The sequence below is a fragment of the Verticillium dahliae genome, genomic scaffold, assembly GCF_000150675.1.
Source record: "Verticillium dahliae VdLs.17 supercont1.10 genomic scaffold, whole genome shotgun sequence".
Taxonomy (NCBI): Eukaryota; Fungi; Ascomycota; class Sordariomycetes; order Glomerellales; family Plectosphaerellaceae; genus Verticillium; species Verticillium dahliae.
The window spans coordinates 350,281-366,621 of record NW_009276922.1 but is presented as its reverse complement, the minus strand read 5'-3'; the positions used below and the strand labels follow the sequence as shown (position 1 = coordinate 366,621).

Genomic DNA, 16,341 nt, shown 5'->3' with positions numbered 1-16,341 from the left:
ACACCAAAAACCCGCGCCAAACCCTCTTCACAGCATTCCTGGCCTGGAAGGGCCTTCTCCTCGCCGTCGCGCTGGCCAGCGGTTTGACTGGTCCTTCGTATGATACCTCGACCACCCTCGCCCTCAACCGCGTCGAGTCGTCCACCGCCTTTTCTCTCGTCACCCGGCTCACCCGCTGGGATGCCATTTATTTCACGAGCTCGGCCCAGCATGGCTACCGTTTCGAACAGGAGTGGGCCTTTGGACCTGGTCTCCCCGCCGTTGTTGCCGCCCTCGCTCACCCGGCCAAGTTTCTCGGCCTTGTGCCTGCCACGGATTCAGGGTCTTTTGAAGCCGCCATAGCCATTTTTGTGTCGCATGCGGCTCATTTCGCAGCCGTCTTCACGCTGTATGAGCTGGTCCAAACCGTCTGGGGCCCCCAGCGGCACCTGCCGCTGATCAGCGCCCTCATGCATATCCTGTCACCAGCGGGCCTATTCTTGTCTGCGCCCTATGCCGAGAGCTCTTTTGCATTGCTGTCTTTCGTTGGCTATCTCTTGCTCGCCAAGGCTTCTCAAACGTCGAGGAGCCATCTCTCCAGGACCGGTCTCCAGCTGTTAGCCGGCGCCGTATTTGGAATCTCGACAACGTTCCGCTCCAACGGCATCCTCAACGGACTGCCCTTCGCAGCTGAATGTGCCCTCGTCGTCCTCCAACCCTTCTTCGACGCGAACAGTCAGATTCCCGATGTACTCTCCCTTGTCGGGCCCTTGTTGGGTGGCATTCTCGTGGCCGCGGGCTCCATTGTCCCGCAGACCATCGCCTATGCACGCTACTGCCCCGGCGCATCCGAACCACGTCCCTGGTGTGCCAACGCCCTGCCAAGTATTTACAACTTTGTCCAAGCACACTACTGGTAATGTTTCTCCCCACTGCTTGCCGTCTTATAAGGTACCATGTAAGCTGACCTTGACAGGGGTGTCGGGTTTCTTCGGTACTGGACCCTCTCGAACCTGCCTCTCTTCCTGCTTGCCATCCCCATGCTGTCCATCATGATGAAGTCAGGTGTTGACGTACTGCGCTCGCCAGGCGGTGTGGGAGGCTCGGCACGTCAGCTGAACCTGCGCACTGGGCTGCTCATACGCTCCATGGCTGCCTCGCAGGTCCTGCTGGCTGTCGTAGCCCTGACCAATTATCATGTGCAGGTCATCACAAGGCTGGCATCTGGATATCCTGTGTGGTACATCTGGGTTGCGGGGTGCTTAGCAGGGGACAAGCAGGGAGCCAAGGTTTGGGGCGGCAGGGTCGTCGTCTATGCCGTGCTGTATGCTATGATCCAGGGAGCACTGTTCTCAGCGTTCCTACCGCCAGCCTGATGCTGATTTGCCATTCCCTCTTCGCCCATATACACCAACAATTAAACCAAATCTCAAGAGGTGGTGTCTCCCGTGACGAGATCTAGACTGTGACCAAATTGGCACGGTTGCCTTTCGGAACAACTTGATCAATGGTGCTGCAAAGGTCTGTCCGGAGCTCTCGGATGTGTCGGTCTGGGTTCACCTTTGCAGATGAATCAGGTCAACGTAATTGACCATGACCACTGCACAAAACCTACACCGACGTGGCTTATCTGATGTCTTGGCGCGACGTAAGAGATGTCTCAACGGTGAAACTTGGCCCAAGGTCTCAAGTACATTCGACGTGCCAAACCACGAGCCGGGCTGCAGCAACCATTGTTTGCGTAAGTTCAATCTTCCGCCTTGGCAAGCCAAGTCGGGTCAACGTGTCGTTCCATTCCTGGACTTGAAAACATCAGGCTCGAAATCAAGTTATGGTAGTCTCTGTCAAAATCATGCTTGAAGATAAAGCTCTGTTCTGCTTCGGCAGACGGCTCATTGGTTGGAGATATATGTACAACAGAATGATATGCCCGCTAACCAGAGCCAAAACATACACAACATGCCGGCAAGTTGCCTGCTGACGCAGCCAAGGTGTACCAACAACCAAAAACTGGGTGGACAACAGCCTGGTATGTATCTGACTGAAGCTCTTGGGTCTGAAACTTCGTCCATGACGGTCACACTCAAAGCTCCAGCTTCACGGCTCTCTTCTTGTTCTTCTTCGCACAGGCTGAAGAGACGGGCCTCCGCGTCTCAACCCAGGAGATGACCGTCGTGCTCTCCCCAGGCAAAAATGCGACGCTGCTCAGGGCATCAGCAGACGCAGTCGGCAGCGCGTCACTGGCGCTGCTGGCGCCCGTCGTCTCGGCAGCGGCAGCCGAGGACGCTTCGGCCGTGACGCCGGCAAACTCGGCACGTCCCACGCTGGAGGCCGACGCATCCGCAGCAGCCACGGAACTCGCCACAGGCCTGCGCACGACAGAGACGGCCGACGTTGCCGCGGGCGCAGCAGCGTCGGCGTTCCCCGCAGGCCTGTCTCCCGCCGCGCCCGCCGCCGCGGCCTCCTCTCCCCATCTGCCGCTGAACGTGGCGTTCATGCTCTGGCCGTCTGTGATGGTCAGGTCGTGGCCGTAGACGCCCAGCTCGACGGTGCCGTGGCCGGCTTTTGCCGCGACCATGGCGTCCCAGTCGAGGTCGCGGAGCGAGGGGCCTTCTTCGTCGAGCTTCTGGCACGCTGGGCTCTGGGCGACGCCCGCCTCGCCGCCGATGGTCTCGCCGGCTTGGACGTAGTTCTTGGTGTCGCGGACAATCTGCTCGGCCATGCTGGGCTCCCAGCCGTTGATGAAGTCGCCATGATACGTGTGGCCTGTTCTCGTCAGACAAGTTTCTCTCAACTACGCGGCCTGCTGGCTGGTGTGCTACTCACCCCCTCCGGACGAAAGAGTCAGGTACGCGCCGTCCTCAAAGTCAAACCAGTCGTCGCGCAGGTCGTACCAGATGGCGAAGAACATGCGGAGCACGTTGAAGCAGCCCGTCTCGGTTTTGGATGCGCACTCTCGGTACCGGCCGAGCGACTCGTCTCTGACGACGGACGTGGGAAACCCAATGTTGCCGCGCAGCCAGCCGCTGCCCTTTTGTTTCGGGAGCTGCCAGGATTCCTTTTCCTCGGATGAGTCGTCGAATCTCTGCCACCGTCGTCAATTACTCTCGTTCAGTTCTGTGTCCCGTGCCGTTGTGGTTTGCACAGTAAGAAAGAGTGGAGGGGGCTTGAACGTACCCATTCCATGCCGATGCCGCCTTGCGCGCGGGCTTCGTCTTCAGTCAGGTTGGGATTGCCCGATATGATGGAGAAGTCGGCGGGAAAGGGCTGGCGGTCGGCATTCTGGCCGTGGTAGTATACGTGAAAAATGGCCACCTTGACAGGAACCGTGGCGTTCTTGCTCACTTTGATACTGTTATATCAGCCAGATGTTCTACCAAGCAAAGCGTTGAATCCTCACCGTAATAGAGGGTCGGGATCCAGTACGAGCTGCGGTCGGCCTGGACGTTGCAGCTGCCGCAGCTCGCGCGGAGCTCGTCGGCCGTTACGGCGTCCGGACCGATCCCCCGGCTGCCGAAGAAGGTGTGCATGTGGCCATTCTCCTTGCCGGGCGTCGCGAGCGGGTCGATGCGCTCCCGCTTGAACGGAGCACAGGTGACGCGGAACTCGGCAGAGACTAGCGGCTGGAGACACTGGAGTACGAAGACAAAGAGGAACGAAATTCGTAAGGGGATTGAAAACATGGTGGCGGGTGAGTCGAACGCCGACTAAGACACACTGCGAAAGGAATGATAATGCAAGTTGGATGGTGCTTCTCCTAGACCATAAAAACAAGAGCGACAGCTTGACAAAACGAGCGAAAGCGATGCCACTGTGGACATGATATCTAGGGTGCACAGCCGTAGATATCTCTCAGGAGAGAATCCCTGCTGCCCAATCTCTACTTTCGAAACCAGGAGCCGCGCTGTTCTCCTTTAGGCAGAGGAGAGTTGGAGGATTTGGCGGCAGTTCGTCAATTTTCCACCTGATGGCAAGACATACCCTTGCCTTGAATCTCTGGACCCCTCATTAAGAGGAAAGAATGAGAGGAAAGGGGGCGCTTGGCGATGCTGAAACCACAACTGACAGCGCTAAAGATGCCCCCTGTCCTCATCCGCCAGCACGACCTGGTATCGATTGACCTCCAGGACCAGCAGTGAGAGCAGAAGTTTGTCAAGACATACAGCAGATAGATATTTCTTCTGATGAATCCCCATTGCGCGTGAATCAGACAGTGCTGCTTGGTGCTTTGACTGCCGCGCTCATGTCGTCAAGGAGAGCCCACCACCATCGCGGGCTCAAAAGTATCCAAGGATCTGACAGGGGTCACACATAACTCCCCGGAAGACCCATATATCATCACGGAGCCCGGCGCAAGTTGCGGACGACTACCCGGAGGCTAATACATGGTCAAAGCAGCTGCTGCTCTAGGACGAGGTCAACGGCTCGAGTGGTTATCAGATGGGCGTGTTTAGACTCGAAGAAAGATGGACCTTTGCATATTCGCACATGACATTGCTTGCGCGAGCCTTCAATTTACCAACTAAAACCACCATTATAGCTTCACGAGCCGGCTGACCATCGAACTGCAGCCAAGTGACGTACAGAACTCATCGCTGTCTAAAATGCTAGAACCCATATCGAGAAATACTATATCCCCTTTTATTTCTCCCCTCTTAAACAGGCGGCATCTTCTCCTTGAACTTTTCCTTGGCAGCCTGTTCAGGGTCAGGCAGTGCACCATGCCCACCTGCACCGTTTTCGTCGCCCACTGACGCCCGCGTCTTGCCCCAGCTGAACTCGTCGCAGTGGAGCAAAGCATAGATGGTAACAACGACGTTCATGAATGGCGAACAGGTCAGATAAATGAAGAAGCCGACCAGAAACCTGATGCGTGCTATCCTGTTGTGCGGGAACCACGTGACGATGAGCAAAGAGTACAGCTGCCATTCATTAGTTACCGTGTCAGACGTCATGATGAGCTGAGACAACTTACATAGCGGAAAGCGAGCACAGACATCAACCCGATCATGATGTGGTTCTCGAAAATCTTCTTTCCCTGTCGCACCAGCGCGATCGCAAAGCCAAACATGGCCGCAACGACGAATGGGCCCAGCCACCAGGTTGTCACCGTGATGAACGAGCACAGCCTTTCAACCCAGATGATGCCTGGACGGAAGACCATGACGAACTCATTCGATTTGCTGCCGAGTGCCCACCTCTTGCGCTGCGAGAGGTACACGGACCAGGATTGAGGGGCAGTCGTGTAAGCACGAGCACGCAGAGCCTGGCGAGTCTGCGACTTGGGATGGCGGGAGAAGATAATGGAGGCATGGATCGAGTCTTCAGAGTACACACCCATGATCTGCTGGGTCATGGTGTCATTGGGCTTGGGAACGTGGCCGAAACGCTCCCGCAGGACTGCATCGCCGAATGTGGCGTCTTGAACCCGGATGAGCTGACAGCAGCCTGGTAGGCAATTGACCTTTCCGGACACGCGAGACTGAAATTCTCGTCTCAATCCTTGCGTCAAGTTGTACTCTGTGTTTTGTAACAGGTTCCTATTCCGGAGGTTAGTCTCTGTGAACCACGCGAAGAAAGGCGGCTGAGACGAGGGTACTGACCACCAACCCCACGGCTTCTCGTCGAATTTGACGAGGACGGCACCGCAGACGCCGACAACATCAGGACCGCCGCGACGCAAGGCTTTGATGAGTTCGTACACACAGTCGTCATCAAACACAGTGTCGCCGTCCATGCCACAGAGATAGTCGATGGTATCCAGGCCATTGTCAGTCAGGATCGAACCCATGTAATCAAACAGGTCTGGGTTGAACATGGTTGAGATATCGGCCGAGCGGTTCTTGTAGTGCCACAGGAATGAACGGACGAAGCACAAGCTGTCACGCTTCCCCTGGTTGTGCTTCTTGCCGATGATGATATAAGGGACGCCGCGGTACTTTCCCTGCTGGATGGTGACAGGCATGAAGAAGCCATCACGGGCACTGTAGCCATTCTGGAACTCAATGCGCTCGCCGCCGGCAAACATGTCGTTCAGCAGGAAGTCTTGCGTGGAGACCTCTTCGCCTGGGGCTTTGGCGTTGCCGTCAACAATGACCATGATGAGACGTGGGTGCTCGTCGATGTTCTGTTGGTTGATGAGGGAGTTCAGACTTGTTTCCACCTCTTGACGGTCTTCGTTATAGCAGGGCAGGACCATGACAAACTTTTCGGGATTCTCGGGGACGACATCCTTTTTGAATCCTAGCTTCCGTCTCAAGGTGGTAAAGGTTGCTGCAATGGTGTTGGAGATGGCGAAGATGACTTGACAGAATGTGTTGGCGGCCAAGAAAGGCAGGAAGATGTACCAGTAGTGGTGATAATTCCAGAGCGCCCAGATAAAGCCGGCATTGATGGAGACAAAGCCTAGGATGAGACTGTATTTCTGGAGGCGCAGGAGAGAGCGCGAGACCTTCTTGAGCTCTGTGTCTGGGTGATATGGTGGCTTGGCATCCTCTTGTGAGATGCTAGATTGAAAGGAGCATGTGCTGCTGGAGAATGACCCAAAGATTGGTGGGGGAGGGGGTGGGCGCTGTCGTTTGTTAGAGTGAACAAGATTAAGCTCTCTCAACGTCAAGTACGCGAAGTAATGAGTTGGATGATAAGAAAGTGTCTTCGGTGACACGCGGATGAACAAAGTCAAATGGAGAAGTGACTTACAGTCAATGGCGCCGGGGGGGACTCAGGCTGGGTGTTACCCGGCCCTCCTTGATCTCCTCCAGATACATCAGCTGAGCCGCCAAGCACCTGGTCTACAGCCGGAAGAGGAGGAGCCTCCGCTGAAGTCCTAGCTGATGACGACTGTCTGGAAAGGTTCCTGAATGGATGGTGGAACTTCCTCTTCGCCGTAGGGGACACGGCCATAGACGTAGAAGATGAACTTCTGGTATGGCTCTTGGAGGAATTCTTGTCCCAATGACAGGCCACAGGCGGGGGTGACCTGGGTGTAGTAGGGCATGATGTTGCAGTGGAAGAAGAAGCGGCATGAGATGGACCGGCCTCTATGTCAATAGAAAGGCCATGATCCTTTGCTTGAGGCATGATTAAGTCGGTTGGATGATCACCCGGTCGTGTACAGGGGTGGAAAACAGACTTGAAGGAAGAGGTGATGGAGGGACGACGCTTGGGTGAGAGTTCTCCAGGGGTCTTGTGCTTGTCCAGGGAAGGGGAAGATAAAGAGCCAACTGTGCAGAGGACTGTCCAGAAAGACTTTTTTCCTCAACAGAAAAATACCGACATCGAGATGCGACGTGGCGAAAAAAGAGGATGAGGTAGCGAAGTTGGACCCTCGCGCTACGACGTCTGTTTGCAGACATCGCGGGAACATCCAGACGAGCCTATTCATGCACTTACCGCAGTAGAACGGTTGCCAGGCCAAGCTCAAGCCCCGGAAGGTCCGTAAAGTCAATAGAGACCCAACGACCAGGCATGCCGTACGACTGCAAGACCCCGCGACCAGCGAGCGGCCGGACCGCTAGCGATCGACAGGGAAAAAGGCCCAGACACGCGGGAGATTGACCGCGCAACCGACGTCAAGCATTGCAGCGGCGTGGCTACCAGGCTTGGCATACCGTTCGCAGCTTTCCCACGTGTTGCGGAGGTGATACAGTCTGCCAGTATCTGCCGTCGCGGTCGAGAACCACGGTGCCGAAATCCGTTCTGGGAAGGCCTCGAGCAAGGTCGAGACCGAAAAGGTCCGTGGAGATGATGGGACCCAGGAACAGTAATTGGCTGAGTTCGTTGACGCCCATGTGGTTTGACTAGCGTCTGTTGAAGAACGTGGTGGCCAAGACTAACCATTGTAGCCGAGCGACAGAACAGCGGCCAATGCGGGCTGTGGATTCGAGACATAGTCTCACCTCAACGTGATGGGTCTAGGTTAACAGCGGTAGCGCCACCTGCGTCGTTGGGGATTCCGACTCGCTTCATGAACGGGGGCGAGGCGTTTCTAGCGTTACCTTCCCTCGGGCCCTACCACGTGTGTCCGGATGAGGAAGTCGTTCGTCTCTCCGTCTTCTATGCCCCTGGGCGAAAGTCGTGATGGAGACATCGTTGTGTTGCATCGACTAGATCCGATTCGGGCTCATCTTCTCGATCCCAGAGACTCAACAGGTGTTTACAGACACCATCGTATGTTCGATTCAGTCTAAACAGTCCAGTTTTTTCAGCGCGACCGAAAGCAGTCCTCTTCCGGACGTGGTGTCATTGAAGTCCGTGGGCTCGACTGCGCAAGTTCGACTTCTGAGAGATCGGGAAGCCGACTTGGGCTCTTGGCAGACAAAATCCAGACTCGCGATGGCAAGTCGGGACTTCATTGACAGCGAAATACTGCCCGTCGTCGCTTCATCGATTTCCGCAAACGGTTGGGAGGCTTTGAAGCTCTCCGTGAAGTGGAATCGTCGGTGCCGAAGACAACATCGACGTTGAGCAGTTTCTCGCTCTGATGAGGAGAGTTTGAGAAAAGTGAGGAAGTCGGGTTGCTCTAGAAAAGGGACGGGCACCCGCTGTAGACTTTGCAGCTTCTTGTTGAGATCAGACCATCATCATCACGTTCACCATCCAGTTTTGATTACTTTAGATCATACTACTTCTGCCTTACCGGCTCCTATCATAATGGCTTCCATAATCTACACGGCCCCTTCTCAGCACCTTGCTCTGCTTGACATAAGCGATGCTACCCTGAAAGGACCCTCAAAATACGACTGCCTTGAGACAGTGCTTCCCCTGACCCCACCACCCGAAGAAGAAGATGTGCATAAGATCGTCACCCCAGACATCGTCACGCCGATCACCCAAGATTCAAACCCCCTGATTGCCGTGATCGGCGTGGGTTACGTTGGCACACATCTTGTCAGCAACTTTTCTCGTCACTGGGACGTGCTTGGCTTCGACGTTTCGGAGAAGCGCATTGAGCAGATTCAACAAGAAGACGAGTTCCGTACCAATGAGAGAGTAAAGTTCAGCGCTCAGCGACCTGATCTTTCCGAGGCCACACATTTCCTCATCTCTGTACCTACGCTGCTTCTTCCCAACAAGACCGTCGATGCCTCCTATCTCAAGGATGCCATTCAGACTGTCTTCAAGCACGCTCGTCCCGGAGCCACAATTGTCATTGAGAGCTCCGTCGCCATTGGAATGACACGAGAGCTGCTTGGTCCCCTGGCCAAGGCCCGCGGGTGCTTTGCAGGCATGTCGCCCGAAGTAAGTCTAGATTCTCCGTGCCCACTCCTGCCACACCACCACCAAGGGGGACCCTTGACCGACCCGAGCTAATCACCTGTCCTCGCAGCGTGTTGATCCAGGCCGCACGGAGCCCCCAGCATACCTCATCCCCAAGGTCATCTCGGGCCTGGACGATATCTGCCCCGGATCGCTTGCGGCTATCACCCGCATCTACGCGCCAGTCTTCAACACCCTGGTCCCAGTCTCTCGTCCGGAGGTCGCCGAGCTGACCAAGCTCTACGAGAACTGCCAGCGCATGATCAACATTGCTTACGTCAACGAGATGGCAGACGCATGCGTCGGTCTCGACATTGACCCTTACGAGGTCTGCAACGCTGCGGGCACCAAGCCCTTTGGCTACATGGACTACAGGCCAGGCCTGGGCGTTGGCGGCCATTGCATCCCTGTCAACCCCTGGTACCTCCTCTCTGGGTGCGAGATGCCCCTGCTGAGGAACGCCGCCGAGAGGATGAACAAGAGGCCCCGGGCCATCGCAAAGACATATACCGAGAACATTGGCAAGTTCGCGGGAAAGAACAGCGGCAAACCCCGCGTCCTCGTGGTGGGCATGGGATTCAAGCCCGGCCAGAGCGTTCTCAGCTACAGTCCTGGTCTAGAACTCGCCAGGGGGCTGGTCGAGGACAGTGATGAGCTCGATGTCATGTTTGCTGACCCACTTGTCTCACAGAGTGCGCTTCCTCAGATTCAGAAGCTTGATGATAGATCATGGAACGTTGAGACTTTGAACGAGTTTGATCTTGTCATTGTTGTCATGAGGCAGCACGGGGTCGACTTTGACATTTTGAGTCAAGCGAAAGATGTCCGCGTTAAATGGTGGTGCTCTTAAATGTATCATAGAAGGATTTGAGGAGGATCGGTGGTTGCTTTTACTCGCGGATTTCGGGAATTAAAACAATAGGAGGCGTTCTCTGGTATTTCCCAAATTCTTCACTAAATTTCAACCTTTTGAAAAACAAAGATGAGTCCTGTGATGCTTTGGAATGCTGTGCCAAAATTGACTCCTGTTCACAGGCCTGAACTGTCGCGAGTCGCGGCTATTTCTTCGTAAATGACGCCATTCACCATAGGTGAGGTTCGGTGACTGTTCAATGGGCGCGGTTCGGCTCCGAAACCTCAAGGATTCCAGCGCTTGAGCGGCGCCAGCTGAGACATACAGCGTCATTGGGCTGGTTGGTGCCAGAAGATAAGAGCCGAGGCGCCAATATAGTAAGTGCCGATCTCCTCTCCCTTGCCGATGGTAACAGTCACTTGCCATTTGGATCACTCTTCAACCATCGAAAAAACGCGTTCCTTTACGATCATTGGTGGATGCTGGGGCATCGTCCCATGTCTCTCAATTCCCCGACGTTCCTGGCGAACTAGGCTTTGCTGTCTCTGGTTAGGGCGACGGACCTCACTCCGTGGCCGCACGTTTCGCCCGCCTACCAACGCCTCAGGGGGGCAGCACGCGGGTGACAGCGCCTCTCCCGAGCTTAAGACGAGTGCGTGGTTCCGCGGCTCTCGCTGTCTTGCATAAATGGCGTGACTGGGCAGAATCGTGCCTGTCCTCATCTCTGGGTCCAGTCACAACAACGCCAGAGACATGTAAATACGTCACGCCGCCTGCACTTAGCAAATGGTTCCAAGTCCTTTGGGAGGCCCAAGCCGTACTACCGGGTTCCTCCATGCCAGTCCACGTATTTCCCCAGTGATAGTGGAGCAAACCTTGACTTGATAGCAGCAAATCTGCCCGTTTAGGCGAGACTTAAGCGAGCGAGATACCCGTCCTAATCCTGCACGAGTCGTGTTACCCCCCGATATAAGCGCGAAGTAACTCTGATCACGACTCATTTTCTCCGGAAACGTACCGCTGCAGCTCGTTTCCCGTCCACTCTCGGAGCCTCGCCGTAAGCTCATCGTCTCGATCAGCAGGCTGCTCCAGTCAAGTGACTTGAAGTGCTCTCCACTCCTTAGCCTCTTTGCTGTAACCGATGCCAGAAGATGGTTTCTCACCCCTTACACTGGTGTGGTGCTGGTATCACTAGTTTGACGACGTTCCCTATCCGGCGAACCAACGGGAAGAACCCTCCGTCAGATTCGTGAAAGCAACGTCTGGTTGGATGGCGACTACCATGAGAACGGGGCGGTTCTCGGCTAGATGGCCTTGGGAGAGAATTCTGGCGAGCTTGCTCCTGTTGCTGTAGCCCAGGACGCTTGGAATCTCGCTTGTAGTCTTCAAAGAGGCAGTGCCAATATTTGAGTTGCCAGCATGTCGATGAGCATCGGACACGGGTGAGATGACGCGCTGAGAACTGCTAGGCCGGGCCTGGGCCGTTCTTTTCGAGACCGCGGTTAGGTGAGTGAGTGGTGAATAACGCGGGATACATATGATTTCTTCCGAACTACAGCCCATAGCCTGCTTTTGTGAGACCCTACGGCGTCGCCGTGATGCCGGCATTGCGCATAAGTATATCACAAGCGATCCGAACCTGAAGAAAAGATCTCGACAGCATCGACAACTAGCTCAAGACAGAAGACAGATCGGGCTGCAAAACCTGAATGTCGCCGTCAGCCTGGCTGGCCTCACCCAAATTGCGTGCTGTAAGTCAGATTGCTGCTGGCCCATGATTTGAGTACTCAAGATCTAACTTCTTGCCCAGACAGCCCCTGAGACTAGAAGGACTTCTTCTCTAAGAGAGGATATGTCTCTGGATGGAGTAAACGGGCATAATTGCCGCTCAGTAAGTTGCTGAGGCCGAAAAGCGCACCTGTGGCTATTCTTGGCGAGCTTGATCATGGGAGGCTGGGTGGCAACAGACCTGAAGAGCTCTGTATGTAGCAAGTCTTGATTTGGGCGTCTTGTATGCTTCCACTCATTATCATGGCTAGTGTCACCATCGCATGTAAACGGTTGAAGGTTGTGCCCCAAGTATGGATTTGCCACTCAATTCAACTTCACCACGGTCCCGGGGTGTCGACCGTCTCCAGAATGCAGTTGCAGAAGGTGAAATTGATGAGAACACTACTGTCGATGCATACATTGCACACAAGCCCTCATTGTGCCGTGCAGAAGAATGGCGCCGAATGATCCCTCGAACACCCGTCGCAAATATGCCGGCTTGATTGGCCTTCCTCCTCGGCGCCATATGGAAGACGTGATAGTTGGATATCGACGGTCATTATTGGTAAACCAATGAAAACGCCGCCCAGCGACCGTCTTTGAATTTTCATGTGCGACAAATCTACAGCAACTTCGTGCTCTCCCCTTGTTGTGGCTCCAAGCTGGAATGCCTGTCATAACTTCGATCAAATATCATTGGCGACCTCACTAAATGGAGGTCCGGGTGCTCCGAACGCAAGCAACACCGCGCGACGTGCAACTAGCGCCTCCCACGTTGCAGAAATTGCGTGTGTAACGGGCGGCCATGCTCATACCTCGCACTCTTGGCGGTCTTGCCCTGCCGGTCTCGTCCTGAGGAGCCCCGGCCGACACTGACCCCCAGCCATCCACAATCAGCCCATTCGCCGAATGAGGGGATTGAAAGTGCCGCGTCTTACTGTGTCGTCGCGGATGTCGGTGGGAAGAACTCGTGGACGCCTGAGACATCGTCTCTCCCTTCGCCAGGGGCGATTCAGACCTCTCGCTAGCTCTGCTCCCGAAGTATCCGGCGGTAGGCCCCTTGCAGTCTGATTGTCCACCCTAGAAGCGACGTCCTTTATCGCTTCCACCATTCTGAGCTGTTCCAATATTTCAAACGCCACCTCATGACAGTTCTGTGCGATGACCACCTAGTTGTCGATAAGATTTCAGAACTCAGCCTCACAGTGACCCTACAGTCTCAATCCCCATTGGACCAGATACTTGCCATTTTGGTGACGCAAAGGCGAACGACCGTGACAGGCAACCTGTGGGGCGAATACGGAAGCAAAACGAGAGCGCGCCAAGTTCCTCTTTGGCAATCTCCGCGGCCAGCAGGCCCTTGCCGCCGCTCTCACTGTCGAGGGGAGGCTGTCACCGGCCAGTGCTGGACACCTTTCCCTATTTCGTCCGTTTGCAAGAAGATATCCATACCGTCGTCCGTACGATTCATATCATGCTAGCCCACATTCTGTCTCATATGGTTGTCGAGGAGGAAGACATGGTAGACATTCTGGAGGGTAGTCAAGCCGTCGAAGAGTCCAAGTCACTCGCTAGCTGCTCCACGCCAGAATGGCCACAAAGCCAGACCTGGGGATATATACGCTTGCGACGCTGACGTTTCCAAAGATACTCGAGCGACGACGGCGTGTGAGGATGGTAAGGAACCGCCATGGACATCTGAAACGGCCATTAAAGCCACGAGTTTTGAACGACCTAGCCCGACCTCTGTAGCAACAGCTGCTACAGATTTTCAATACATCTCATCAGTTGGACCTTTAACCATGTCCGAAACCGTTGGGGTATTTCAGACACTGGATCCTTCTTAATTGAGAGCGTCACATGGCGATTAGGAATCTTCTGGGCATACTGGCTGGAGCGGCCGAAGAGGATGATGCTTGCGTAAAGTTTGGCTGATTCAAGTACATGTCACTTCACTGTATCGAATTCAAGGGCGAATCTTTCATTCCTTTGATGCCTTGATGGCTACGGGCCGTTCGCGCCGCCTCAAGTCCGGCTGTATCTCTGAAGAGTGCTCATATCTCGTGAATCATTTGTCTTGTCCCATTTCACGCTCAGAAGGTCAGCGTCTGGCCAGCCACGCCGACAACGGCAGCTTTGACGTTGGCAGATCCCACAAGCTTGTACGAGTAGGGCGGGCTGCTTGCCGTCAAGGTGCCGACCTGGGCCTGGTTCTGGCTCTTGCCGGTGAGAACGACATCCTGGGCAACAACATATCTGTGCATACTGTCAGAAACGTGTTATAGATGAGCCGAACTGGGAGGCTTACCCAATCTCTTTGCTTGATTCGGAGAAGATGGCCTTGGTGCCGACGTTCTCGAAATAGCTGCTCTGGATGAGAGCCTGGGCGCCCATGCGGGAGTTCAGGCCTGTGTCCATGGTGTCGAAGTAAGTGCTATAAGCTTGGTCAGCCTTTGTTAATACCGAGAGCCGTACATAGGCTTCCGCATACTTGTAAATGTGGGCAACGCCAAATCGGAGGAGAGGACCACGGCTGCGAATGTTGTACCAGTGGTTGTTGGCATATGTTACGTGCAGGGTCCCCTTGTCCTCTGCGGCGTTGTTATCGGAGTGGCCAACGAGCGACCCCTTGGACTTGAAGGTGTGTTAGCAAGCCGCACGTGATGAAACAGAGACGTCAAGATAACTTACGTGGTCGTGGAAGTATGTGTTCGAAATCGTGACCCAGTCAGCAGCGTGGGACAGATCTGTGAGACCGTCGTAAAAGTCTTTGTCGCCGGAGCGTGTCGCCGAAAGGTCGCAGTGGTCGACCCAGACATTCTTGGACAGTTGAATGGTAATTGCGTCGCCGTAGGCGTTTTCGACCTTGCTAATAGCCATGTTGCGAATGATGACGTTCTTCCTTCCCAGAATGGTCAGGCCGATGCCCTCGAGAGCTGCTACTGTCAGGCGCTGCGGCTATGTTCGGACTTGCAGGGCACTTACAGCTGCCACGGGCGCCGATGATAGTCTTGTCAGAACCAACCTGCACCTTGGCGGCGCCAGTAATCTTGCCGGAGACGATGATAATGGCGGGACCCTCGGCGACGGCGGCTGCTGTCAGAGCAGCCAGAGTAGTGACGGTCGTTGTTGTACCGCCCGCGCCACCCTTGGTGCTGCATTATATTAGTGCTATCACAACAGACAGACAGACAGACAACACCATAGCAGCTAGGAGTAGAGGATTCCCACATACCCGCCATTCTGTGTGCAGTAGCCAATGTTGCAGGCATCCTGGACCGATGCCCTCTTTGAGAGGACCTGCGCCGGCGACGCCGATACCAGAGTTGCCAATAAGGCGAACGAAGCAAGGCCGGTAAATTTCATGATGAGAGCGAAAGGCGATCCAAAAGCGTAATATGTACAGTTGAAGGCTCAAGCAGCTTGCGTTTCAACTTTCATCAGTTCCATCTTCCCGGCACTGACCCTCCTTTTGTACCTCTTCAGTCTCTTGGTCTCTATATCCGATACACTGCGGGCAGCCAGCCCAAGGTGGGCTACACAAGGAAGTAATCCCCCCAATAGGACATTGGCGTGCCATGTACAGTGATCGCTCTGGTAGGGGAGGTCCTTAATAAATGGTATGAAACAATCCACCAAGGCCATGATAGGCCATGATCGACACCGAGAATCATGGGACGACAGCACCCCACGGGGTCGATTTCACTGCTTCCTGATATGACAGACACTTTTCCGCCGTGTCAGCGAAGACCTGGGCGGAGAATCATTCTGTTGGTGGATGATTATCTGGGGTACATGCCTGAAGATCTTCCCGACGCATGCTGCGATTCGTGATGTGATTTGCCAAGTATCCGGGGTCATACATGGCAGCCCGCTTGGGGTAACGGAACCTGCAGTGCCGCACCAGTGCCGTCAGGGACGGGAACGATCGGGAGATCTTGTTTCCACGATAAGTGTAGCTTCATGTTCTTAAGCTTGCAAGCATGCTTAAAACCTCGCCATATCGTGGGTAGAAGTAGCCTGCAGTCGCGTCTGATTTCGGCACTCGGCAAGTAGGGCTCGTAATCGCGAGTCGACCTTCCTCACCTTGCCATGTAGGTCCCCTCCAGTACACAGAGACTTGCTTGTCGACCGTGAATGAGGAATGGATTCGGGAAATCATATGAAACTGTTGTTGAAGGATTACCACCGAAGCCTGAAAACACCCGATTCCAATCAGCAAATGACCTAAGCTTTCTGAGCTTGATGCACAATACTCGACATACATCCTAGCATGATTTCCAGGGGAAGTCCACCAAAGCTGGGCGGCAGCAATCAACCTGGCAAGCCTGGCCACAGATGCGGGGGACCGTTGGCGACATGGATTCGTCGGCGAAGACCCTCAAACTGCAAGTGGGAGACGCGTTCCAGCTGCGTGTACATAAGCAAGCAGACAAGCAAAAGCAAAGCTTCCTCGGCATGACCTCAGGGCCAGATCACGG

General features: G+C 54.8%; 6 protein-coding genes across 6 annotated transcripts in view; 2 read left to right on the top strand and 4 right to left on the bottom strand.

Annotated features, from left to right (window-relative positions):
• Window positions 1–1,355, top strand: part of VDAG_05407 (GPI mannosyltransferase) — a gene marked incomplete at both ends in the record, with an annotated part of 2,274 nt that extends 919 nt beyond the window's left edge. The window contains 2 exons of the mRNA XM_009652302.1: window positions 34–895; window positions 956–1,355. Of these exons, the coding sequence (XP_009650597.1) occupies window positions 34–895; window positions 956–1,355 (1,262 nt within the window). The remainder of the gene's footprint in view (window positions 1–33; window positions 896–955) is intronic.
• A 707-nt stretch (window positions 1,356–2,062) lies between these two features.
• VDAG_05406 (uncharacterized protein) lies at window positions 2,063–3,662 on the bottom strand (the record flags this gene model as incomplete). The annotated part of the gene is made up of 4 exons (XM_009652301.1): window positions 2,063–2,745; window positions 2,806–3,064; window positions 3,157–3,323; window positions 3,380–3,662. The coding sequence occupies 4 exons, from the start codon at window positions 3,660–3,662 to the stop codon at window positions 2,063–2,065; spliced, it is 1,392 nt and encodes a 463-aa protein (XP_009650596.1).
• Window positions 3,663–4,634: 972 nt separating this feature from the next.
• VDAG_05405 (chitin synthase) lies at window positions 4,635–6,882 on the bottom strand (the record flags this gene model as incomplete). The annotated part of the gene is made up of 3 exons (XM_009652300.1): window positions 4,635–4,676; window positions 4,955–6,550; window positions 6,679–6,882. The coding sequence occupies 3 exons, from the start codon at window positions 6,880–6,882 to the stop codon at window positions 4,635–4,637; spliced, it is 1,842 nt and encodes a 613-aa protein (XP_009650595.1).
• Window positions 6,883–8,631: 1,749 nt separating this feature from the next.
• Window positions 8,632–10,087, top strand: VDAG_05404 (polysaccharide biosynthesis protein vipA/tviB; the record flags this gene model as incomplete). Its single annotated transcript, XM_009652299.1, has 2 exons — window positions 8,632–9,219; window positions 9,308–10,087. The coding sequence occupies 2 exons, from the start codon at window positions 8,632–8,634 to the stop codon at window positions 10,085–10,087; spliced, it is 1,368 nt and encodes a 455-aa protein (XP_009650594.1).
• A 1,212-nt stretch (window positions 10,088–11,299) lies between these two features.
• Window positions 11,300–12,386, bottom strand: VDAG_05403 (uncharacterized protein; the record flags this gene model as incomplete). Its single annotated transcript, XM_009652298.1, has 3 exons — window positions 11,300–11,576; window positions 12,009–12,059; window positions 12,280–12,386. 3 exons carry the CDS (start codon window positions 12,384–12,386, stop codon window positions 11,300–11,302), a joined length of 435 nt encoding a protein of 144 aa, XP_009650593.1.
• Window positions 12,387–13,953: 1,567 nt separating this feature from the next.
• Window positions 13,954–15,934, bottom strand: VDAG_05402 (pectate lyase; the record flags this gene model as incomplete). Its single annotated transcript, XM_009652297.1, has 7 exons — window positions 15,660–15,934; window positions 15,096–15,587; window positions 14,846–15,015; window positions 14,552–14,796; window positions 14,352–14,494; window positions 14,169–14,294; window positions 13,954–14,116 (listed from the first exon to the last, which is right to left on the bottom strand). Exons 2-7 carry the CDS (start codon window positions 15,224–15,226, stop codon window positions 13,954–13,956), a joined length of 978 nt encoding a protein of 325 aa, XP_009650592.1. The 5' UTR covers window positions 15,227–15,587; window positions 15,660–15,934.
• Between the last annotated feature and the right edge of the window lie 407 nt (window positions 15,935–16,341).